The 25,107-nt window shown below is 43.8% G+C and overlaps 2 protein-coding genes across 2 annotated transcripts; one reads left to right on the top strand and one right to left on the bottom strand.

The window, feature by feature from the left end:
* Window positions 1–454: 454 nt before the first annotated feature.
* Window positions 455–8,247, bottom strand: LOC115187434 (angiopoietin-related protein 7). The gene is made up of 8 exons (XM_029746505.1): window positions 8,150–8,247; window positions 7,052–7,516; window positions 3,581–3,700; window positions 3,372–3,486; window positions 2,972–3,109; window positions 2,373–2,589; window positions 1,176–1,371; window positions 455–903 (listed from the first exon to the last, which is right to left on the bottom strand). The coding sequence occupies exons 2-8, from the start codon at window positions 7,418–7,420 to the stop codon at window positions 757–759; spliced, it is 1,302 nt and encodes a 433-aa protein (XP_029602365.1). The 5' UTR covers window positions 7,421–7,516; window positions 8,150–8,247; the 3' UTR covers window positions 455–756.
* Window positions 8,248–18,183: 9,936 nt separating this feature from the next.
* On the top strand, window positions 18,184–24,410 carry LOC115187348 (pro-opiomelanocortin B). The gene is made up of 3 exons (XM_029746449.1): window positions 18,184–18,346; window positions 22,569–22,701; window positions 22,900–24,410. Exons 2-3 carry the CDS (start codon window positions 22,582–22,584, stop codon window positions 23,455–23,457), a joined length of 678 nt encoding a protein of 225 aa, XP_029602309.1. The 5' UTR covers window positions 18,184–18,346; window positions 22,569–22,581; the 3' UTR covers window positions 23,458–24,410.
* The last annotated feature ends 697 nt before the right edge of the window (window positions 24,411–25,107 follow it).

Raw genomic sequence — 25,107 nt, 5'->3', positions numbered from 1 at the left:
ATAGCATGTTATGTATTGTATAGTATATTGTCCACCTGACTGTGGATCTATAGGAGGGAAGTTCCCCTTCCTCCCTCCAGCAATAGGCTGTTAGTTTGGCACAGTCATGTTATTATAGTACAGGACTGTGGAATCTATGTAACTCCAGCCATCTTCTAGACAGGTCAACACACACAAAGGACTACTTGACGTGTGCCACCCCTTCCATTCAATACTTGTTTCTCAGAGTTTACTGGACAATATCTGTTGTTGTGTCTGTATTGGTCAGAAGACTTTAGTATGACATCCCACAGTATCCAGGACTGAGCTTCTCACTAAGCACAGGTGGCTGGTGGCACCTTAATTTGGGAGGATGGACTCAGTAATGGTTGGAACGGAATAAATTGAATGATATCAAACATGTGGTTTCCATGTGTTTGATACTATTCCATTCACTCCATTCCAGACATTATTATGAGCCGTCATCGCCTCACCAGCCTCCTGTGCCTGTCAGTCTGTTGCTGTTTCACTGAACTTCAGGCTTATTGGTGGCATGGCCACATATGCAAATTTAAACATTATGCAAAAATATGTCCACACACATTCAAAAATATGTGCACACATTGAAAATCCATCTCACTCCTTGTCCAGACCAGTGAGTAAGGTTACAGCACATTTCACTGTAAAAGTGTGGAGCATGTACGTCCGTGGTGATGTCATCAAATCAGACGAGCCTGACCGTCATCGGGGTGGTTGTCATGGCCATGCGGTGGTTCCTCAGGGCGACATGCGTGGGCGGAAGCTACGTGGGCGGATCATCATACTGACTTTCCTTAGAGAGTAGTAGTCTGAGTCCTTCCAGGAATACCACACGATTCCGTCTGGTCCTAGAGGGTTCTTCCCCTTGGGGGAATACCGGCCTCCCTGTGGGGTCACAAACACAGAGTCAGCGGTCAGGGTGGTAACAGGGAGGAATACCGGTGACCAGATACCTATAGGTCTGTAAATATCTGTAAAGCACTTTGTGATAACTGCTGATGTAAAAAGGGGATTAGAAAAAACATTTGATTGGTTATGAATATACTTTTGATTTTCATTACACACATACCTCTATCAAACATTCCCTTACCATTCACATTCTATCTGACAAGGTCATTTATTGTGCAGTGTGTGTGTCTGTATGGTGAGGTTGTTACTCTGTAGTAGACTCCGTTGAGGTTGGCATAGAAGCACTGGTTGTACCACCAGCCTCCGTGGGATATCTCAGCACAGATGTTGCCCGTGTCGGGGGTGCTGAAGCCCTGCTTGTCATGGTACCAGCTGAATGAGTCCTCCGTCGTCCCACTGAACCCAGACACATGGAGACAGTACTGGCTGTCCTCCCCATCCACACTGTATGGAGACACACACGCACACGGACAAGCGGAAGTTAAAATGCCACCCTAAAGAGAATGTCTAGGTCATTCCAAATTCCACTAACAGTGTGTGTTTTCATTCAAATAAAAATTACAAATTTGCAGAAAATTACCATTTTGGAATGTCCAACTTCTGCAAAAAATGTTAACCCACTCAACCCCAAGATTTTCACCATTGTTGTAAAGCCCTGGTTATTTTGTTGCTTTGGACAAGTAATTTCTGAGGTTTTTACTTATTTAATGTGATTAGTGATTAATTCACATTTGTCCCTCAGGTTTAAGGTCTACCCTGAAACGTGAACTGGACTCTCGTTTTTATATGGTAAAACTATTTCTTTTGAAAAAGGAACATTGAACATTAATAGTCAAATCATAGTGAAGAAGCAGGTGAGATGGTTCTACTGTGTTTTGTGTTGGAAAACTGAGTACATCGAGTATAACATGTCAACCCTGTTACCCATTATAGGCTAGAAATGTTTTAACAAGTTAAAATATTGTTGTTAAGCTTGCATTCAATTCCCCCTCCCTGTTCCATACAACAAGCTTCCATTCCCCCTGTCGGCTGATAAAGATTCAATTGTCAACCCTTTTACTGTCAACCCAGTCACTTTTACAGTCCGATTTCTAGTCATTTTTCTTAATTTACCTCTTCAAGTTGGAAATGTTTTCTTAATGACAATGTTCAAATCACACTACCCAAAAGGCACTCTATTGGTAGAATGTTTGTGTGTGATGTGGCTGCATGCCTAGGCGTGTTTGTCTCTAACCCCCACCTGAAGCTCTGGTAGAGAGCGTGTTTGTCTCTAACCCCCACCTGAAGCTCTGGTAGAGGGCGTGTTTGTCTCTAACCCCCACCTGAAGCTCTGGTAGAGGGCGTGTTTGTCTCTAACCCCCACCTGAAGCTCTGGTAGAGGGCGTGTTTGTCTCTAACTCCAACCTGAAGCTCTGGTAGAGGGTGTGTTTGTCTCTAACCCGCACCTGAAGCTCTGGTAGAGGGCATGTTTGTGCTTGTTGCTCCAGTCCTCCAGGTCGATCCTGAGGCTATAGTCTCCCTGGCTGGTCAGGTCATGGATGTAGTCATTACCCAGCCAGAACTCAGAATGCAAATCACCAAACCCATCCTTATACTCCCTCCAGCTCCGGTCAAAGGTCACAGAGCCATCCACACGCCGCTGGAGCATCGTCCAGCCACCACCTGGGAGAAGGAGAGGATAGGCATACATTAAATATGACACACTACCGGTCAAAAGTTTTCGAACACCTACTCATTCAAGAGTTTTTCTTTATTTTCTACATTGTCGAATTATAGTGAAGACATCAAAACTATGAAATAACACATATGGAATCATGTAATAACCAAAAAAGTGTTAAACAAATCAAAATATATTTTATATTTGAGATTCTTCAAATAGCCACCCTTTGCGTTGATGACAGCTTTGCACACTTTTGGCATTGGTAGTGTACAAGTTATGCAAACACACATTATGAGGAAGCGTTATTGACTAATCAAATTGGTTCTTCAAACTCAAAACCAACTCTGTTCATGTGTGACACTTGTGAGTGTATATAACCCTCACCCTCTGTCTCCATGTCACAGTAAACTTCGACAGGCATGACCCCCAGTGAAGGCACCACCGTGTACAGACCAGAGCGCCTCACACCGTTATAGTAGATAGACGCACAATCTATAGGACAGTTCCTCACATGCTGCACCTCTGGCGGACAGAGAAAACACAGTGTTTCATCAGTATTTGACACAAACTTAAAAATGCAGTATTTGAGCAGAGATGAACAGTGGGACATTGGGATCAGAGAATACTTTTAAAGAGGCTTGTCTCCCCCTACTGGTAAATTGTAGACCTTGGCTCCAATGAATTGTAGATATGTTAAATAAGTCCAAAATAAGGCAATAATATTAACTTTTATATATATATCTGATAGTGTGTGTGTGTTTATCAAGAATGGGTGTATGTGTACCTGGATGCAGGGCCTCCTCTGAACTCATCTGAGGGCTGGTACCGACAATGTTGATCATACAGCCAGGGTTCCTCCGTACGCTCTCTACCAGCCGAGACAGGTTATGGATCTGGGCCTAGAGAGACAGACAACAAGCTCTCAACGCGTTTGAAAAATGTACTTAGATTATTACATTACTGGTACTATAAGATATATACTGTACCGTGTACCTGAAGGTCGTAGATGAGGGTCCCTTGTAAGTGCACTAGTGTGGTGGCTTCGGCATAGTGCGTCTCCAATTCATGGAAACGATGCTCCAAGGATGAGTTAATACGGGTCTTCTCCTCGCTCTGATATATATATATACACACACACACACACATTAAGACAACAATGCATGGATATGTACACAGCAAAGAATAAACTCCACAGCTGGCCATTTGAAAATCCATGTGATTAATGGAACAAGGCTTGAAAGTGTTGATTGTTTGAAATATCTGGGTTTGAGGATATATTCTGAATGATCTTTGGAAAAGCACATTGATTATATTTGAAAAAGAATTAACTATAAACTTAGATTACTATACAGATCTAAGAATTGTTTTACTGTATCCATTAGAAAGACCTTAGTAACCCAACTCCTGCTTCCAATACCAGACTATGGTGACATCATCTATAAAAACACATCCAATTAGATGTCATTTATAACAATCTTTGCAGATTGATTCCTGGATGCTATTATAAGACACATCATTGCACAATGTGTGAATCACTAAATGGTCTGTCACTCTCTAACAGAAGACAACTGCATTGGTACCAATTTCTTTCTAAATGTATTTAAATCTCTGTGTCAGTGGAGGCTGCTGGGGAGGAGGACAGCTCATAATGTCTGGAACGGAGCAGATGGAATGACATCAAACACATGGAAACCATGATGTGTTTGATGTATTTGATACCGTTCCACGCATTCCGCTCCAACCATTACCACGAGCCCGTCCTCCCCAATTAAGGTGCCGCCAACCTCCTGTGCCCAGTATATACTCACTTTACATGACACACACTACTCAACAACAGTAGCAATCACAAATTCCCAGGGTATATCATAAGGTTGGACTAAGATCTTTCAGATACAAAGGCCCAACTGACTGAAATCATTTGCATACAGAAATCAGGACATTACAATCACACAGTGAATTTAAGAAAGGCCTTTTTCGAATGTTAAGAACAATCTGTTTGTGTTTTTAAGTAATAGAAACATCACCATGTGAAGATGTTTGTAAAGAATTGTATCTATGTATTATAGGTACTTAGTTGTATTACTGTATTAGTAGTGTTAGCAGTAGTTTTTATTAGTTGTAGGCCTATTAACTTTTTTATGCTGTTAATGTACTTTTTTTTGTTATTATTTCATTTTTATTATTTTTAGACCGTAGTTGCCGTATTATTCTTGTTATTAAGTATTGTTAGTATTGTTTGTTTCATTTTTTGGATTTGGACACGAGATGGTGCATCTCAAGAGATTTCATCCTTGAAAATATCTAATAAGTACATTTTCATAAAACACAGATGTTCTGTACATGCTAAGAAAAGTCTGCTATGCCCTTTTCCCCTGTAATAAGGTGAGAAGTGTTGGGATATAATAGTGGGGCAATATACTGTATGACCCCAGAAAAAGAGACTTGCAGAGAGAGTGAGAAAAAGGAGTAAAAAGGATAAGGGAAATGACAGAGACAGACAGACAGAGGGGATTCAACCACCACCTTTAACCACCAGACACTGTCTGCTGTGAATTATAAGTATCTTTCATACAAATCTTAACCTTATGACCCATTCTATACATCTGTTGTTCATCATGTAGGTTGAAAGGGGTGTGTCTTTTATAGCTAAGATCTTTGTACTTTTGTCTCAGGGCTCTCAACGAATCATCTGAGGGTGACTCGACAACCAGCCATCATTATCGTAGAGCACTCAATCGATTCACTTTATATGTGTGCGTTTTATTGACCTGCTCCCTTATTAATAAGTGATTTAAAGATTTAGTTTAAGTATAACTCTGACTTTTGTGATAAGTTTGTCTCTCCTCATTTGATAGTAAAGAAAGGAACCACCACACTCACCCCAACCATCCCACCTAGAGGTGCTATATTCCCAGCCCATACCCCAAAGCACTAACCCCAACCATCCCACCTAGAGGTGCTATATTCCCAGCCCATACCCCAAACCACTAACCCCAACCATCCCACCTAGAGGTGCTATATTCCCAGCCCATACCCCAAACCACTAACCCCAACCATCCCACCTAGAGGTGCTATATTCCCAGCCCATACCCCAAACCACTAACCCCAACCATCCCACCTAGAGGTGCTATATTCCCAGCCCATACCCCAAAATACTAACCCCAACCATCCCACCTAGAGGTGCTATATTCCCAGCCCATACCCCAAACCACTAACCCCAACCATCCCACGTAGAGGTGCTATATTCCCAGCCCATACCCCAAAATACTAACCCCAACCATCCCACCTAGAGGTGCTATATTCCCAGCCCATACCCCAAACCACTAACCCCAACCATCCCACCTAGAGGTGCTATATTCCCAGCCCATACCCCAAAATACTAACCCCAACCATCCCACCTAGAGGTGCTATATTCCCAGCCCATACCCCAAACCACTAACCCCAACCATCCCACCTAGAGGTGCTATATTCCCAGCCCATACTCCAAAATACTAACCCCAACCATCCCACCTAGAGGTGCTATATTCCCAGCCCATACCCCAAACCACTAACCCCAACCATCCCACCTAGAGGTGCTATATTCCCAGCTCATACCCCAAACCACTAACCCCAACCATCCCACCTAGAGGTGCTATATTCCCAGCCCATACCCCAAACCACTCACCCCAACCATCCCACCTAGAGGTGCTATATTCCCAGCTCATACCCCAAACCACTAACCCCAACCATCCCACCTAGAGGTGCTATATTCCCTGCTCATACCCCAAACCACTCACCCCAACCATCCCACCTAGAGGTGCTATATGCCCAGCCCATACCCCAAACCACATCCCAGGGGCACTATCCCCCTTTCGTCCCAGACCAGGCAAAAGCCATGGTTAGCCAAAGGGCTGAGTCCCAGTGCCAAAGACACACGAGGCAGCACGTGGTGGAGGAGGGCCAGGAGAGCCAGGCCAGAGTACCCAGGGCTAATCCCCTTAGCGCCAGGGTCAAGGACTTGCTAGGAGGGAGGGACACCTGGGGTGATACCGTACGCTACCGGCTGCCACAGCATAGGGGGAGTAACAGAGACAGGTGTCAGTGTGTATGTGTGTGTCTACAGTATGTGTGTGTTAGTTGGCTGCAGTCCTCCTTTATGACGTAGGGTTAGAGCGTGTTCCGGAGGCTTTTAGCGTTCAGTTTAATGTAAAGTAACCACAGCAGTATCTCAAGAACAGTTGCTCACCTGCAGTTCTAGACCACTGGCACATGTCCTGCTCTGAATCTGAAGCAGTGGCTCACCTCCAGCCTTACACACTCTTACAGAAACTAGAGCACTGTATCTCAGTCATTGAACTTTTATTTCCATTAAGCTTTATAACCCTGGCCTACTTGTTTTCCCCTGAACTCTAGTTCTAGAATTTGAACGCCATCTATTTCTCTACACCATTAGCCCATTCCTCCAGTTCTATCTCTAGAACCCACCTGCAGCTCCAGAACCTTGACGCGGTGCCTGTGGTTCCTCAGCTCCTCCTGAAGCTCTGAGATGGTCTCCCTCAGTGACAGAATCTGCTGTTTCCTCTCCTCGTTCTCATGCAGCCAATAGGAGACTTCGTCTGTGCAACGGAACATGTCTGGACAGCGCTGGTCCTCGGTCTGGGGCAGGGTGGCCACCAGACGGCACATCCCATCCTCCATCACCTGGTTACTGTAGTCCCCACACTGGGAGCCCCCGCCACCACCGCCAATCTGATGACTAGTAGGGTCTTCTCCATGGACCTCCCGGACCAGGAGGATACACAGAGCCAGCCACAAGCCCAAGAGGGGGGTACAGTGAGGGGGTAGGAAGGCCATTGTTCTCCTCTGGTTGGAACGTCCTAGCTTGGTCAGAGAGAGTGGTCTGTCTGGCTCTGGAGACTGGCAGGTTCAGGTTCAGGTTTAGCTTTCTCTCTGTAGGAATAGCAAAAAAGCATTAGTACTATAAAATCACTGTACACTGGTAGGCCTATATGTACCACCAGATCATCATTACATGACTTAGCAGATGTTCTTATGCAGAGCAACTAGGGTTAAGTGCCTTGCTCAAAGGCACACCAACAGATTGTTATACCTAGGCAGCTCTGGGATTCCAACCAGCGATATTTCAGCTATTGGCCCAACGCTCTTAACCAATAGGGTACCTGCCGCCCCATCGTAGTCCATACACTAATGTCTCACATATTCATAGTTCACACCGATGCCCACCTCCCAACCACAACCTTTGACCTGCTTTAGTAGCGTGATTAATAGGCCGTGAACTCTGAGCACTGAAATGAATACTAGGGGAATCTACCATGTTATAATAATTGAATTGTATCATAACTGATATACATGTTTTCAAACGACTGAGTAGCATTTACTGTACACAAATACATAAGCCAATGTATCTCAAACCCCCCCTCCAAAACAACATACTATTTAGTCACTCTATTTATTCACACAACACAACAGGTCCCAACAACGAACCCAGTATAGAACCCCCCTGTGCATGTACAGAGGTAGCTACAGAGCTGCTTTAAACAAAGAAGTTTGGTATTTCTTTACCTCTCTCCTGGCCAGTCTCTCGCCCCTGTCCTTACACCATCCTGATTGTAAGAGCCTCCCCATTCCTCTCCGTCTCCGTCGTTCCTTCTCTCCTCCAATCTCCACCTCTCTTTCTCTGTCTCTCCGTGTGAAAGAGTGATTTAGAGCAGTGTGGCTGTAACACAGTGGACATCTTATCCCCATAATCCACCTTAGAGGATTCCCCTGAGGGAGAGGGAAAGTGAGGGAGGGAGGGAAGGAAGGAGGGAGGGAGGGAGATGCTGTGAAATTAGGATTAGGGATGAGCTGGGATGTGGACATGAAGCTAGTGTTAGGGGTAAGGTTAGGGATGAGCTGGGATGTGGACATGAAGCTAGGGTCAGGGGTAAGGTTAGGGATGAGCTGGGATGTGGACATGAAGCTAGGGTTAGGGGTAGGGATGAGCTGGGATGTGGACATGAAGCTAGGTTTAGGGGTAGGGATGAGCAGGGATGTGGACATGAAGCTAGTGTTAGGGGTAGGGATGAGCTGGGATGTGGACATGAAGCTAGGGTCAGGGGTAGGGTTAGGGATGAGCTGGGATATGGACATGAAGCTAGTGTTAGGGGTAGGGATGAGCAGGGATGTGGACATGAAGCTAGTGTTAGGGGTAGGGATGAGCTGGGATGTGGACATGAAGCTAGTGTTAGGGGTAGGGATGAGCTGGGATGTGGACATGAAGCTAGTGTTAGGGGTAGGGATGAGCTGGGATGTGGACATGAAGCTAGTGTTAGGGGTAGGGATGAGCTGGGATGTGGACATGAAGCTAGTGTTAGGGGTAGGGATGAGCTGGGATGTGGACATGAAGCTAGGGTTAGGGGTAGGGATGAGCTGGGATGTGGACATGAAGCTAGGGTCAGGGGTAGGGATGAGCTGGGATGTGGACATGAAGCTAGGGTTAGGGGTAGGGATGAGCTGGGATGTGGACATGAAGCTAGGGTTAGGGGTAGGGATGAGCTGGGATGTGGACATGAAGCTAGGGTTAGGGGTAGGGATGAGCTGGGATGTGGACATGAAGCTAGGGTCAGGGGTAGGGTTAGGAATGAGCTGGGATGTGGACATGAAGCTAGGGTTAGGGGTAGGGATGAGCTGGGATGTGGACATGAAGCTAGGGTTAGGGTTAGGGGTAGGGATGAGCTGGGATGTGGACATGAAGCTAGGGTTAGGGTTAGGAAGGAGCTGGGATGTGGACATGAAGCTAGCATTAGGGTTAGGGATGAGCTGGGACGTCATCCTGGTCCCAGAACATTTCATTTTATTCTGTATGTAAATACATAACACTCCACTTAGTATTATGTTACATTTTTGCCTCTATGTAATCATTTGTGGATATCCATCAGCCATTTCTTATATGTTACGAATTACAATTCATATTATAAACTCAACAAAAAAGAAACGTCCTCTCACTGTCAATTGCGTTTATTTTCAGCAAACTTAAGGGTGTAAATATTTGTATGAACATAACAAGATTCAACAACTGAGACATAAACTGAACAAGTTCCACAGACATGTGACTAACAGAAATGAAATAATGTGTCCCTGAACAAAGGGGGGTCAAAATTAAAAGTAGCAGTCAGCAACTGGTGTGGCCACCAGCTGCATTAAGTACGGCAGTGCATCTCCTCCTCATGGACTGCACCAGATTTGCCAGTTCTTGTTGTGAAAATTTACCCCACTCTTCCACCAAGGCACCGGCAAGTTCCCGGACATTTCTAGGGGGAATGGCCATAGCCCTCACCCTCCGATCCAACAGGTCCCAGACGTGCTCAATGTGATTGAGATCCGGGCTCTTCGCTGGCCATGGCAGAACACTGACATTCCTGTCTTGCAGGAAATCACGAACAGAACGAGCAGTATGGCTGGTGGCATTGTCATGTTGGAGGGTCATGTCAGGATGAGCCTGCAGGAAGGGTACCACATGAGGGAGGAGGATGTCTTCCCTGTAACGCACAGCGTTGTGATTGCCTGCAATGACAACAAGTTCAGTCCGATGATGCTGTGACACACCGCCCCAGACCATGACGGACCCTCCACCTCCAAATCGATCCCGCTCCAGAGTACAGGCCTCAGTGTAACGCTCATTCCTTCGACGATTAACGCGAATCCGACCATCACCCCTGGTGAGACAAAACCGCAACTCGTCAGTGAAGAGCACTTTTTGCCAGTCCTGTCTGGTCCAGCGACGGTGGGTTTGTGCCCATAGGCAATGTTGTTGCCGGTGATGTCTGGTGAGGACCTGCCTTACAACAGGCCTACAAGCCCTCAGTCCAGCCTCTCTCAGGCTATTGCGAACAGTCTGAGCACTGATGAAGGGATTGTGCGTTCCTGGTGTAACTCGGGCAGTTGTTGTTGCCATCTTGTACCTGTCCCGCAGCTGTGATGTTCGGATGTACCGATCCTGTACAGGTGTTGTTACACGTGGTCTGCCACTGCGAGGACGATCAGCTGTCCGTTCTGTCTCCCTGTAGGGCTCTCTTAGGCGTCTCACAGTACGGACATTGCAATTTATTGCCCTGGCCACATCTGCAGTTCAGATGCCTCCTTGCAGTGTGCCTAAGGCATGTTCACGCAGATGAGCAGGGACCCTGGGCATCTTTCTTTTGGTGTTTTTCAGAGTCAGTAGAAAGGCCTCTAGTGTCCTAAGTTTTCAAAACTGTGACCTTAATTGCCTTCCGTCTGTAAGCTGTTAGTGTCTTAACGAACGTTCCACATGTGCATGTTCATTAATTGTTTATGGTTCATTGAACAAGCATGGGAAACAGTATTTCAACCCTATACAATGAAGATCTGTGAAGTTACTCGTTTTTTTACTAATTATCTTTGAAAGACAGGGTCCTGAAAAAGGGCTGTTTCTTTTTTTGCTGAGTTTATGTTACGTGTTTGCAAAAATATACTATAAAATACAAAACATTACATCTAGTCTATGAGACCAGGCTGGGGATGTGGACATGAAGCTAAGGTTAGTTTTTTAACCTTCATTTAACTAGGCAAGTCAGTTAAGAACAAATTCTTATTTACAATGACGGCCTATCCCGCCAAACTCAGACGACACTGGGCCAATTGCGCGCCGCACTATAGGACTCCCAATCACGGCCGGATGGGATGCAGCCTGGATTTGAACCAGGTACTGCAGTGACGCCTCTTGTACTGAGATGAATTGTCTTAGAACACTGAGCCACTCAGGAGCCCATAAAAAGGGTTAGGGGAAGGGAGGAGCTGGGATGTGGACATGAAGCTAGGGGTAGGGCAGTGGCGGCCCATCATTCACCTCTTAATTTCACCTGCTGTTCTGACTTGGTGGTGCACATGTAGCCTATAACCTGTTTTTGAGAAATGTAATCATAGAATATTGTAAGAGCTTTCATTGTCTGCTTATATGCTCCCTTTATTTATCCTACGGTTCTGACTTGGTGTACAGGGAGAACAGCCCATATTCTGAAGACAAGGCTCTGCTGATAGCCAGGTGTAGCAGTGGTAAGGATTCAAGCCATGGTGCTGAAAATAAAGCTCTGCTGTTGGGACAGCTTTATGTAGGCCATACTGTAACATTGTGCGCATCATTTGTCACCGTTTTAGTGCAATTAATATATTGTTTAGTGTTGTGGCTTTGCTGGCATGCATCTAAAATAATGTTGGGGGGTTTGTCCCACCAAGATATACATGCTAAAATCGCCACTGTGGTAGGATTTAGGGTTGAGCTGGGATGTGGACATGAAGCTAGGGTGAGGGTTTAAAAAGTTTGGGAACCACTGGGTTAGGTTAACCCTAACTCAAGTTTCATGTCCACACCCCGGTTCAAATCCATTCCTAGCCATAACCCTAACCCTTAAAACTTTACAAGTTGTCATGTAAAGAAAGTTGCCCTTTCCCTAAGTTTATAGGGCTCTTAAATCAACCTGAAATAATTTGTTTTGATGGCTCATAATAAAGCATATACAGGTGTGAGATTTGATTTGATCAGTTTCTTACAGCAGGAAAATAATCATGCAGCAACAGGAAATGTGAATTATTGTGTGAATTATAATTTATGGACATTTTTGTAGGGGTTGATACCTTTTTTGTTAGGGCAAATCAAGTCCAACATTTTTATGTGTAAATTGCAAACTTTAGAAGGCTTTTTAAACCTTGAATACACTACAAATGTGCAGGAAATTTCCAGCAACAACAAGGTGATCAAATTAAGATCCTACGCCTACAGGTTATGTTGAAGCATTTTGACATTTCTATGGCATCAATGTAGATTACACACTTAGTTCATGTTCAGACAAGCTTGCTGTTGAATAACTATTTGACAGAGCACAGAACAACTTTCCTAGAAATGCATTCCAAATATCAAAGTGTGTGTTCATCTGGTTTCATGTATATTTGAGTAACCAAACATTAAAAGCCTCCTAACCCAACCCAACCCAACCAAAACACACACACACACACACACACACACACACACACACACACACACACACACACACACACACACACACACACACACACACACACACACACACACACACACACACACACACACACACACACACACACACACACACACACACACACACACACACACACACACACCTGTTTTAAGACCAAGTTCAGGTCTTTGAGCTAATGGTAGGCTTTTCAATTTTTTTTAAATACATCTTGAAAGTGTCAATCTGCAGTAGCTACATCCATGTTTGGACTTGTAAATGAATTATATGGACCCATTGACTCTTTGAAATGTATCTTATACATGCCTCATACCCCATCAGAACCCCAAATATAAGCTTGTTTTACTCCAATGTTTGTAAACTAGGTCAATGTAAACAAACACTATATAGCCTCAAAACTTGGTTAAAACTCTCATTTGATATCATGGATGGCCATAGCCATGCATCCATAGCTCTGTCAATGAATTTGAGAGTGGGTACATTTATCCAACCTCATCCATCCCTCAGCTTTATACCGAATCAGAGGTGGAGGTAAGCTTTGTTAAAGTTTCAACTGCTGATATCCCCTTTAAAGCAAAAAAATACAATTGTTCAATACTCTTTTCAATATACAACATCAAAGCAACATTTTATTGGAGAGAGAAAAGCTTTATATTTGAAATCCACCATGTCTCCCTCTGCCATTCTGTGGCTAGCCTAAAGTTCCCTTTCTTTTTACAAATCAATTCAAAATGTACTGTAAAGTATGTAAAACCTTAGTTATTGACAGATTTTTCTAGAAACAAAGTGTAATTGCTTTCTTTCTCCAGCCCCTAACAGAGATTTCCTTGGTATTTCTTTGTATCTTGTTTCCTTTAATTATATGGAGCAGTCACAATGTTGTATTCAGATCATCCTCCAAGGCAACGGAAGCCAGTGTTTTTCACAATGTGTGTGTAGCACAAGAGGTTGGTGGCACCTTAATTGGGCAGGACAGGCTTATGGTAATGATGGGGTGGAATACATGGAATGGTTTGAATAAATCAAACATGTGTTCCATATGTTTGATGTCATTCCATTCTCTAATTTCCAGCCATAATTGTGAGCTGTCCTCCCCTCAGCAGCCTCCACTGATGTGTAGGGTTGCAAAGGGAGGGTATACTGTATTACTGGTAACTTTAAAAGTTTATAACATGTAAATTAAATTACTTCGTAAATTAAGACAATTTTAATATTTACTTTTTTTTTTATGACAAAGCTGTACAACATTATCCTAAATATAACCCATCAACTTTGTGAATACCGTTGGTGTTTAAAAGGGAGGGTTTCAGCATGAAATATCCTTTATATTTTGACATTGTCACAAAAGGTGCCGTGTTGAATTGACCAAACTGCAGCGGGTATGTGGATACTCATAGTTTTTTAATAAACAAAAGTAAAGCATCCACAGGGAAAAACAATAAATGATACTCACGACAGCAACAGTTTTGCAGGCTATACAAAACGCACTGCTAAAACAACTACCCACAAATACAAACACACCCTATTATATAGGACTCCCAATCAAAGGCAACACAACACACCTGCCTTCAATTGGGAGTCCCATCCCAATTAACTATACATAGAAAACGAACCTAGAACCTATACCCACAACTAACTAACTAAACATAGAAATACATAAACACAGAGCAGTGCCCAAAACCCCCGGAATACATAAATAAAACGACCTACTACCTACACCACCACCCCAAACCATGTAAAACAAATACCCTCTGCCACATCCTGACCAAACTCCAACAACAAATAACCCTTAACTGGTCAGGACGTGACAGACATGCTTATATTTATTTGCATCTGTCAATATATGTTTGTTGAAAATGTAAATAGGGTTGCAGAGTTCATTGGAATTTATTTAGTTGTTGATTAGATGCTTTTTTAAATGAATTAGTGTCACACCCTGGCCTTAGAGATCTTATTTATTCTCTATGTTTGGTTAGGTCAGGGTGTGACTCGGGTGGGAATATCTATATTTTCTATTTCTTTGTTTTTGAGCCAGTGTGGTTCCAATCGTTGTCTCTGATTGGGAATCATACTTAGGCAGCCTGTTTTCCACCTGAGTTTTGTGGGAGGTTATTTTCTGTTTAGCTTATGTGCCTGATGGAACTGTGCGTTTTCCCTTTTGTTATTTTGTTTGAGTGTTTCTTGTAAAATAAATAATCATGAGCACTTACCACGCTGCGCTTTGGTCCACTTCTTCACCTTCAGACGACCGTTACAATTAGGCTGTTTTGTCGTGATAATAATGGTCTATCCACTCAAAACTCATGGACAATAATATGGACAGAAATATAAAGAAAAATGAATATTTTACATGAATACATTTAAAATATATATTTAAGAATAAATTCCTAGTTACCATAGTTATCTATAATTTTGGCAGTCTATGTTTTACAACCCTACAGCATGTGTGTGTGTGTGTGTGTGTGTGTGCGGGGTGGTCTGCTTCAATCCTGCTTGTGTAAGGTGGAAAGTGTGTTTGCTTGCCCCTCTACAACCCAACTTCTAAGGGTTTATTAAGGTGTAGTGTTAGGAGTGTGTATCGGAGGTGAAGTCAGGTGCAGGAGAGCAGAGTCTAGTGAACAGGCGCACTTTTTATTCTGGTCAAAATGACAGCACAAAATAACAATAAATGTGCCCAAAACACGGAACATAGACAAAAAGTAATGCGCGTAACAATATCCACAATATCAAAATACACGTAACACAAACAATCCTACACAAAGACATGATGGGGAACAGAGGAATAAATACATATGAATTGATTGGGGAATGAAAACCAGGTGTGCAGGGAACAAGACAAAACAAATGGATACATGAAAAATGGAGCGCCGATGGCTAGAAAGCCGGTGACGTTGACCGCCGAACCCCGCCCGAACAAGGAGAGGAGCCGACTTTGGCGGAAGTCGTGACAGTACCCCCCCCCCCCCCGACGCGCGGCTCCAGCGGTGCGTCGACACCAGCCTCGGGGACAACCCGGAGGGCGAGGCGCAGGGTGATCCGGCCGGCGACGGTGGAACTCACGCAGTAGTTCAGGGTCTAATCCATCAGCCACCGGAACCCAGCACCTCTCCTCCGGACCGTACCCCTCCCACTCCACGAGGTACTGAAGGCCCCCTGCCCGACGCCTTGAATCCAGGATGGAACGGACGGAGTACGCCGAGGCCCCCTCGATGTCCAGAGGGGGCGGAGGAACCTCCCGTACCTCAGAATCCTGGAGCGGCCCAGCCACCACCGGCCTGAGGAGAAACACATGGAACGAGGGGTTAATATGGTAATCGGGGGGAAGCTGTAACCTGTAACATACCTCATTCACTCTCTTCAGGACTTTGAATGGCCCCACAAACCGCGGGCCCAGCTTCCGGCAGGGCAGGCGGAGGGGCAGGTTTCGGGTCGAGAGCCAGACCCTGCCAGACCCGGTTCAAACACCGGGGCCTCACTGCGGTGACGGTCCGCGCTGGTCTTTTGGCGCAGCGCGGCCTGCTTGAGGTGACCATGGGCGGCTTCCCAGGTCTCCTCCGCGCGTCTGAACCACTCGTCCACCGCAGGAGCCTCGGTCTGACTCCGATGCCACGGTGCCAGAACTGGCTGGTACCCCAATACACACTGAAAGGGGGAGAGGTTAGTGGAGGAGTGGCGGAGCGAGTTCTGCGCTATCTCTGCCCAGGGCACGAACGCCGCCCACTCCCCCGGCCGGTCCTGCCAATAGGACCGCAGAAACCTGCCCACATCCTGGTTCACTCTCTCCACCTGCCCATTACTCTCGGGGTGGAAACCCGAGGTAAGGCTGATCGAGACCCCAAACGTTCCATGAACGCCCTGCAGACTCTCGAGGTGAACTGGGGACCCCGATCAGACACTATATCCTCAGGCACCCCGTAGTGCCGGAAGACGTGCGTAAACAGGGCCTCCGCAGTCTGTAGGGCCGTAGGGAGACCGGGCATAGGGAGGAGACGACAGGACTTAGTGAAACGATCCACAACGACCAAGATCGTGGTGTTTCCCTGTGAGGGAGGAAGATCCGTTAGAAAATCAACTAACAGGTGCGACCAAGGCCGTTGTGGAACGGGTAAGGGGTGTAGCTTACCTCTGGGCAGGTGCCTAGGAGCCTTACACTGGGCGCACACCGAGCAGGAGGAAACATAAACCCTCACGTCCCGAGCCAAGGTAGGCCACCAGTACTTCCCAGACAGACAGCGCACCGTCCAACCGATCCCCAGATGACCAGAGGAGGGTGACGTGTGGGCCCAATAGATCAACTGGTCACGGACAGCAGACGGAACGTACATACGCCCAGCGAGACACTGGAGGGGAGCGAGCTCTGCACGTAACGCCCGTTCAATGTCCGCGTCCAGCTCCCACACGACCGGCGCTACCAGGCAGGAGGCCGGGAGAATGGGAGTCTGATCCATGGGCCGCTCCGTGTCATACAGCTGGGACAGTGCGTCTGCCTTAACATTCTGGGAACCTGGTCTGTAGGACAGGGTGAAAACAAAACGGGTAAAGAACATGGCCCACCTTGCCTGACGAGGATTCAGTCTCCTAGCTGCCCGGATGTACTCCAGTTTGCGGTGGTCAGTCCAGATGAAGAAAGGGTGTTTAGCCCCCTCAAGCCAATGTCTCCATGCCTTCAAAGCCTTAACCCCAGCCAACAGCTCCCGGTCCCACATCATAGTGGGAGAGCAGAGTCTAGTGAACAGGCACACTTTTTATTCCGGTCAAAATGACAGCACAAAATAACAATAAATGTGCCCAAAACACAGAACATAGACAAAAAGTAATGCGCGTAACAATATCCACAATATCAAAATACACGTAACACAAACAATCCTACACAAAGACATGATGGGGAACAGAGGAATAAATACATATGAATTGATTGGGGAATGAAAACCAGGTGTGCAGGGAACAAGACAAAACAAATGGATACATGAAAAATGGAGCGGCGATGGCTAGAAAGCCGGTGACGTCGACCGCCGAACGAACAAGGAGAGGAGCCGACTTCGGCGGACGTCGTGACATGTAGTAATGATGTGTGATCATCAATGAGTCAGATTTCTGAGAAAAATTTGATTTGGCCTTAAATGTTATCCTTGATGAAAACCAATGGAACCAACTCAATTTGCACGCTGCCCGCTGCTGCCCTTTCTCCTATGAAAACATGTTACTCCACATCACTCCTCCATAGCTGATTAGGTAGCAGTGTTTAGCACCTCTGAGTATCCATCCACTGACAATAGGGGCTGGAGAGAACCTCAGATCCGATGTCAGCGTCACCTTTTAAGCCCAGAAAGAGATGTGTCAATTTTCCCACGTACACATATGATTCAAAAACTGATAAACGCAAAGAAACACAATGTTAGTTGCTATGGCATGACTCAACAAGTGGCAGCTACCTGCTAAGACCTCACCTGTCATCCGGTAACGTGAGCCACCATCGATTAGCGAGAGAGAGGGAAAGTGGGTGAGGGTGGAATTTCCTATGACCTCCCCAACCCCTAGCCCCCCACACGTGTCTTTGGCTACAATATATAAGGAGTTCCCACCTCACAGACATAGACACAGGACAAATTCCTACAAAAGAAATTGATCAGACAACCAAGGGAAGAGAGAGAGAGAGAGAGAGAGAAGGAGTGATTCCATTCTGCGCTGTGAGATCCTGCAGAGAAAGACAGGAGACCTGCGGAAGAACAAAACGAGAGAGTGAAAGAAGGTAAGAAAGATGAACCTGCTAAAGAGCAACAGCAAACTTCTGCATCATTTTCCATTCATGCTCTGAATTAGCTGTCGTCTTATTTTGTTGAGAATTCTAAGTAAGACTTGGCACTAGGCTGTGTGCATAAGTATGATTTTAGATAATTGCACAGGTCTATTGCATGTTAACATTCCTACCCTGAATATTAGCGGAGGTAAACTGACTAATCTGGATATCGGCAATATATATTTCATGATGTTTTAAATAGATTTGTTGGATAAATTTAAGGCTGATAATGTTAATCTCTATTAAACACAGATTGGTATATTGGCATTTAAATAAACATTGAAACTTTGGACATTTACTGTATATCAACTAGGATAACTAATATTCCAATTATTTAGGACACAAATGATTGGACAAATCCAATACTTGTACTATCAAATAATTATGAAATCAATGTTAAGTTACAAGTAAGAATTTACATTTTGTAACGTTTAAAGTTTCCTGACAATTTAAACAAAGTTTAACGAAGATCCTGCAAGGTGCATATCAAAGGTTTAATAAAAACTACTCCTGATAATAATAATGTCAAACAATAATGTAATGCACTACTATACTGCTGTGTATGTGACAGTCTCCTTGTAGAGCAAGGCTTAGTGCTAGAGGGTGGTTCAGAAAAGGTACATACTGTAGAAGGCACAGACTGTTACTGTGACTGCGAGGTCTGCCCACATACCATCTACTCATTACAATAGCGAAGATGTGATTATTCAATTCCAATACAATAAAATCTGCCTAATACAACACCAAATCATTCAGTGAGATTATTGTCCTAAAGTAGAGAGATGAGAAATATTGATTAGGTATCAATTGATCAGGGAGAGGAAATATGAACATGCATGCATGGACTACCAACTCATAACATCACTTTTTGTAGTAATAATAATATAAAAAATATATAAACTACTTTGTTAGTAATTAGAAGAATATTGGGGGAATACTTATTTTACTGTAACTTTCAGACACAAAGGTATACTTGTGTGTCAATGTATTTGTCATTATCAATTGAGTAGAGTTTAAAAGTTACAGTAAAATCAGTGCTAATTTCCCCCCAAGATAACCTTTTTCCGAATGGCATTTCCTCCTCTAGTCTTTCTGACGAAACAAGTGGCTGACCTTTCTGCAATGCGGAGCTCAACTTATTCTCAGCAAACCGGGAACATTGACAGGACATTAGTAAACATTCCCATTAAATTCTTGTTAGGGTTTGAGCCAATCATCTGATAAAAATCCCACGTCCATTCTAACAATGTTTTTGATCACCAAATAGAGTATATCCTTGGAATTTTCTCCTAACACAAAACCTGCAAAAACTACTACAGAACATTCCTCTAAGGTTCTCATTAGGTTGCCAGGGAATGTAATAACACAATGTTCCGGTATATTCTTAGAACATACTGCCACAACAAAATGTGGGAGCAATAGAAATGGTTCTGAGGAAACATTACAGGAACATTCTGCTTATTTTGATGGATATGTAAAAATCTGTTTTTTAAAGAAGCAGGGAACATTTCTACAATGAATGGTCTCATAAAGTTATTGTGTGACGTTATGACGTTATGTACCAAAAACATTCCTTGAACATACTTCATGATGTCTGGATTCAGTTTAATTGGTTATGAAAACATTACAGGAGCGTTCTACTAATGTCCATGGAGACTCTCACATAGGTATAGTGTGATGTGTCCATTAGCGTTCCCTGAACATACTTCAGCAATAAAATGTAGGAGAAACAGAAAATGTTGGAGAACATTCCTGGAATATTCAACTAATGTTGGTGGATATACTGTATTACTACTAACACATACAACAAACAAACAACATTCCTGCGAGACTGTTATAAAGTTATTCTGCAAATTCATGACATGATGTTCCAATACATCACTGAGCCGAGCTTCCTGCCATTCAGGATCTCTATACCAGACGGTGTTAGAGGAAGGCCCTAAACATGGTAAAAGACTCCAGCCACCCATGTCATTGCCTGTTCTCTCTGCTACCGCATGGCGAGCGGTACCAGAGTGCCAAGTCTGGGACTCCTTAACAGCTTCTTCTCCCAAGCCATAAGAACAGTTAATCAAATGGCTAACCCCCCCCCCTGTTCAGTCACAGACACAGCAGGGGTTCAAACTGTGGAACCCAATTCCTACATTTGAATATAAAAATTGATTTTATCAAACAAAGCTATGCTACATTTTATCTCTGGGACCCTCAGGATTACAAATCAGAGCAAGATTACTGAATGTAAGTACATTATTTACCTTCAGTGGTGAATGTGTCAAACCAGTTGCCGTGAAAAGTTTTTTGTTGTTGTGCACTCTCCTCAAACAATAGCATGGTATTTTTTCACTGTAACAGCTGCTGTAAATTGGACAGTGCAATTAGATTAACAAGAATTGAAGCTTTCTTCCCATATAGGTCTATGGGAAATGTCTGGGAAATGTTCTTTTTTACTTACAATGTCATGCTAATCACATTAGCGCACGTTAGCTCAACCATCCCACGGGGGGACACCAAACCCGTAGAGGTTAATCAAATAATTGTGTCTCATATTTGCCTTTGCAATTGAGATAGAAAAAGTATTAATTCACAAGTATCTTCTCTTTCTTTAAAATCCTAATGTTTCCATTGTATTTCCCTTTGCATTGAAATCCTTAAATTAAGATTCAAATTCTGGCTATAAGATTCCAACTATGGCTTACTCTTAGTACATATTCACATCTATTTACACCTCACCACAATCTATCAGGCAATAATAAAAAGGTAATATGATTTCTGAAATCAAGTTTGTAGGGAACTAAAAGTACTGTAAATATAATTGATTGGTAGAGTAAGAAATAATAGAGGGTACTTATATTTCTAGATGTAGTTATCCTATCTCTGCAAAGACAAACATCACAACCTGGAACTCTTAACATAACGCTGTAAACAGCTTTGTACTTGTGTTAGTCCCATCCCAGAGGCGTGGTGGATTCATTCCTGGGATAACACTCCAAAGATCAAAACTAAATGTTTTGAAAACTTTTAAATAACATTCTGATGAAGGTGAGACAAGTTTCCACAGACATAGATCTATTGAGTTTGGCAGAGAACTCCACAGCAGTAAGAATGCCATGACACACACTCACAGTTACATTGTAACTCAATACTTCGTTAATTTTTTCAGTCACTGTTTTAGTATGTTCAGTAAAAGTATGTTGTATGGTCAGTAAAAGGTGTTTCTTTATTATTTAAAGGTAACACATTCCTGCCTTTATACAGTACCTGGTGTTAGTACAGTATGTTTGGAACATTCTTGCAAAATCAGAGGTATGTTTTTACCATTCTAATACAAAGAGTGTATAATCATCAACACAACTGGACAGATTTTGTGTTATTATAATTTTTGAACATAATAATATGTTCTGGGAACATTTACAGAACCAGTTATGGTTTGCTGGGATCTTTTTCTGAATGAAAATACATAACTGGATGCTCTAGATTCTATTATAGAACACCTGGATGGTTAACAGTGATGGGATGACTGAGGTACAGCCACAAAGTTAAGGATATAGGGAGCAGGAGTGGTGGTTTGTCAACTTTAACTTGTGCTAACTGCTAACATAAAGATAACAGGGGGCAGTAGACTAGGGGAGATGCGGCACAAGGCCTGATGAAGGCTGCCTCCCATTCAGAGACTTCCTTTGCATATCTTTCACAATATTTTATAGAAAATGTTCCAGTGTATGTGTGGGACAGGGGCATGAATGAGCTCCATATCTGTATTGTGTGTGTGTGTGTTCACAAGGGCACTGATATATAGGAGCAACAGATAAACAAAGGTCAGTGAAGTCATCTTTGAAAAGAATGTCTGAGCATCACATACGTTGGGTGATAGAATTCCAATGGTATGGGTTCTAATCCATCCTTCTTATAGTTTGCCCTTCACCAGTTTACCTGTGAATACTGCATTCATTCACTTTTGTGTCATACATACCTTTTATTCAATGTTAGGGCTTATTTCAGATTGATGCAGGACAGTAGAACTGCTGGTGAAATGACCACAGACTCAAGCCCTATTCCTCTATGCGCCTCATCATCTGCAGTCTATTTTCATGACGTGTTTCTGATCAGAATTCAATAATTGTACATGTCTTTGTCATTGGCTAATCCTCCCTGTGCCTCTGTGTGTCTTGTGCAGTGATAGGTTGAATATGGTGTGTGCGTTCTGGCTGTTAGCGGTGGTGGTGGTGTGTGTGTGCAACCCCGGGGTGGGGGGGCAGGGCTGGGATAGCTCCCACTGCAAAGACCTCCCTTCAGAGGACAAGATCCTGGTGAGTCAGAGTTAAAATCATCACCTTCATTCATTAATCATCATCAAAATCCATATAAGATTTAATAATCTATAGCAATTTTCATCACTCACTATTCATAGATTGTTCTTTAACCCATCCATCCATATATCACTAAACAATGTTCCTGTCCATCCATTTGTATTGAGCTCCCATCTCCTGTCTTCTTCCGTCTGGCAGGAGTGCATCTACCTGTTCAGGTCTGGGCTCCAGGATGAATCCCCAGAGCCCAGATCGGCTGCCCAGCAGTCCACTGAGGAGAGCCTCTCCCTGGGCATCCTGTTGGCAGCCCTGACCTCTGGAGAGAGAGCCCTGGATGCTGACCCTGAGCCCCACAGCGACAAAAGACACTCCTACTCCATGGAGCACTTCCGCTGGGGCAAACCCATTGGGCGCAAACGCCGCACCATCAAAGTCTATGCCTCCAGTCTGGAAGGGGGGGACTCCTCCGAGGGCACCTTTCCCCTGCAGGCACGCAGGCAGCTGAGCAGCAGGGAGGACAAGATGACGGGAGCTCTGGGGAACCAGGGGGCCAAGGCTCAGACCAAGGTAGTCCCCAGAACCCTCACTGTGACGGGGCTGCAGGATAAGAAGGATGGGTCCTATCGGATGGGTCACTTCCGCTGGGGCAGCCCAACCGCTGTCAAGCGCTACGGTGGCTTCATGAAGCCATATGCCCAGCAATCCCACAAGCCCCTGATCACGCTGCTCAAGCACGTCATCCTTAAGAACGAGTAGTAGAGGAGGGCAGCAGGAACAAGGGATAGAGGGAGGGGAGGGATGAGTGTAGTAAAGAGGAAAAGAGGAAAGATGAACTGAATGTTTTGAAGACCAGTGGCAAATGTTGAAAACTAAGAGTTGTATTTAATCTGTAGCCAAGTTTCCAGAGTAACACAAAAAACGAATTATAGCTCTGCAATATAAAACAATGAAACAACAAATAAGTCAAAATAATCTTTCTTATATACATTTCAGACAAGATATGGTATGTTACCTGTAAAAAAGACAAGGCAATGTCTCAAACAGCCCCTTATTTACAACTTATTTACAGGTATGCCCTTTTATACATATCAGTGGGTAACTGCCCAATTGGGAGGGTAGGGGTCAGGGGGGTGTTGTTAAACAATGGAAGTGTTCATTAATTTACCTGCAAAGAAGCGGAGAACCGTACTGTTAACAGACCTGATAGCTGTATTTTGCAGGGTCTGGGTTACAGGGTCTGTGAAAATACAGGAATCATGACTAGGTCTTTAGGTGGGTTTTAAATTACCATGTTTTTTTGAACCCTTACCTCTTTCAGATTGACAAAAAAAGCTTGTACTGTATAAAAAGCTGGCATGGTAAAATAGGGTGATTTTTATCTGTATATGAAAGGGATATTAGCATTGCCCTAGATATCCCATAACGGTTTTGATTGAATAGGACCATTGATAGCTGTAGAATTAATTTATGGCCTTGGCTTGAACGCTGTATGAGAAAGTATTAATTGAAGGAAGTACTTAGAAAGTCTTCGGTAACAATGACCATACTGAATACTGTGTATAGATGACAGACTGGGGTAGGGAGTGGGTATGAGAGAAGATCATTTCAAATGGAATACTATTTTTACTCATTATTTTTATTGAGATAAATTGTACCATATTGTAAATGTATATATTAAACAGATACTGCTTTGTGGCAAGCAACACAAATGACTTCCTTTTTTGTACTGTACATTACATTTATTTGAGGTCTACCAAACAAGCAACCAAGATAAAATCAATGGTGCTGTCAATATACAGGTATAAGCAGTGGCGATTTTAACATGTAAATCTTGGTGGGGCAAAAATAAACAAGTGGAGTGCATGCCAGCAAAGTCACTACACAACACTAAACAATACAGTTAATTGCACAATAACAGTGAAAAACGGTGCCCACAAACTGTTTGGGCCTACATAAAGCTGTCCCAACAGCAGTCTCAACACCGCTACACCTGGCTATCAGCGGAGCCTTGTCTGGCAGCGAAACAGTTCATTCAGCCTCATTTACTGCATTTTAAAAAAACATAGCTGATATGACTGACTTACTTAAACAAATGTGTTTTCTACGGATAATTGAGATGTACAAACTATGGCATAAGGGGACGACAAGCGGATAAGATGCCATCCGTAATTTCGATTAAGACATTAATAAGCGAGCTAGGACGGACGTAGTCAATATAACTATTTGTTTAGCACTATTGAAATGTACAGCGACAGAATTCAGAACATGGGCCATTCTTACAGTGTTCTCCCTGTACACCAAGTAAGAACCGTAGGATAAATAAAGGGGGATAAGCAGACAATGAAAGCTCTTGCAATATTACATCACTTATGCAGGAGCATACAATACATTTTTGGACTCACCTTG

Source organism: Salmo trutta, chromosome 1, assembly GCF_901001165.1.
Source record: "Salmo trutta chromosome 1, fSalTru1.1, whole genome shotgun sequence".
Taxonomy (NCBI): domain Eukaryota; kingdom Metazoa; phylum Chordata; class Actinopteri; order Salmoniformes; family Salmonidae; genus Salmo; species Salmo trutta.
The sequence above is the reverse complement of the archived record's forward strand: the minus strand, read 5'-3'. Positions and strand labels throughout refer to the sequence as shown.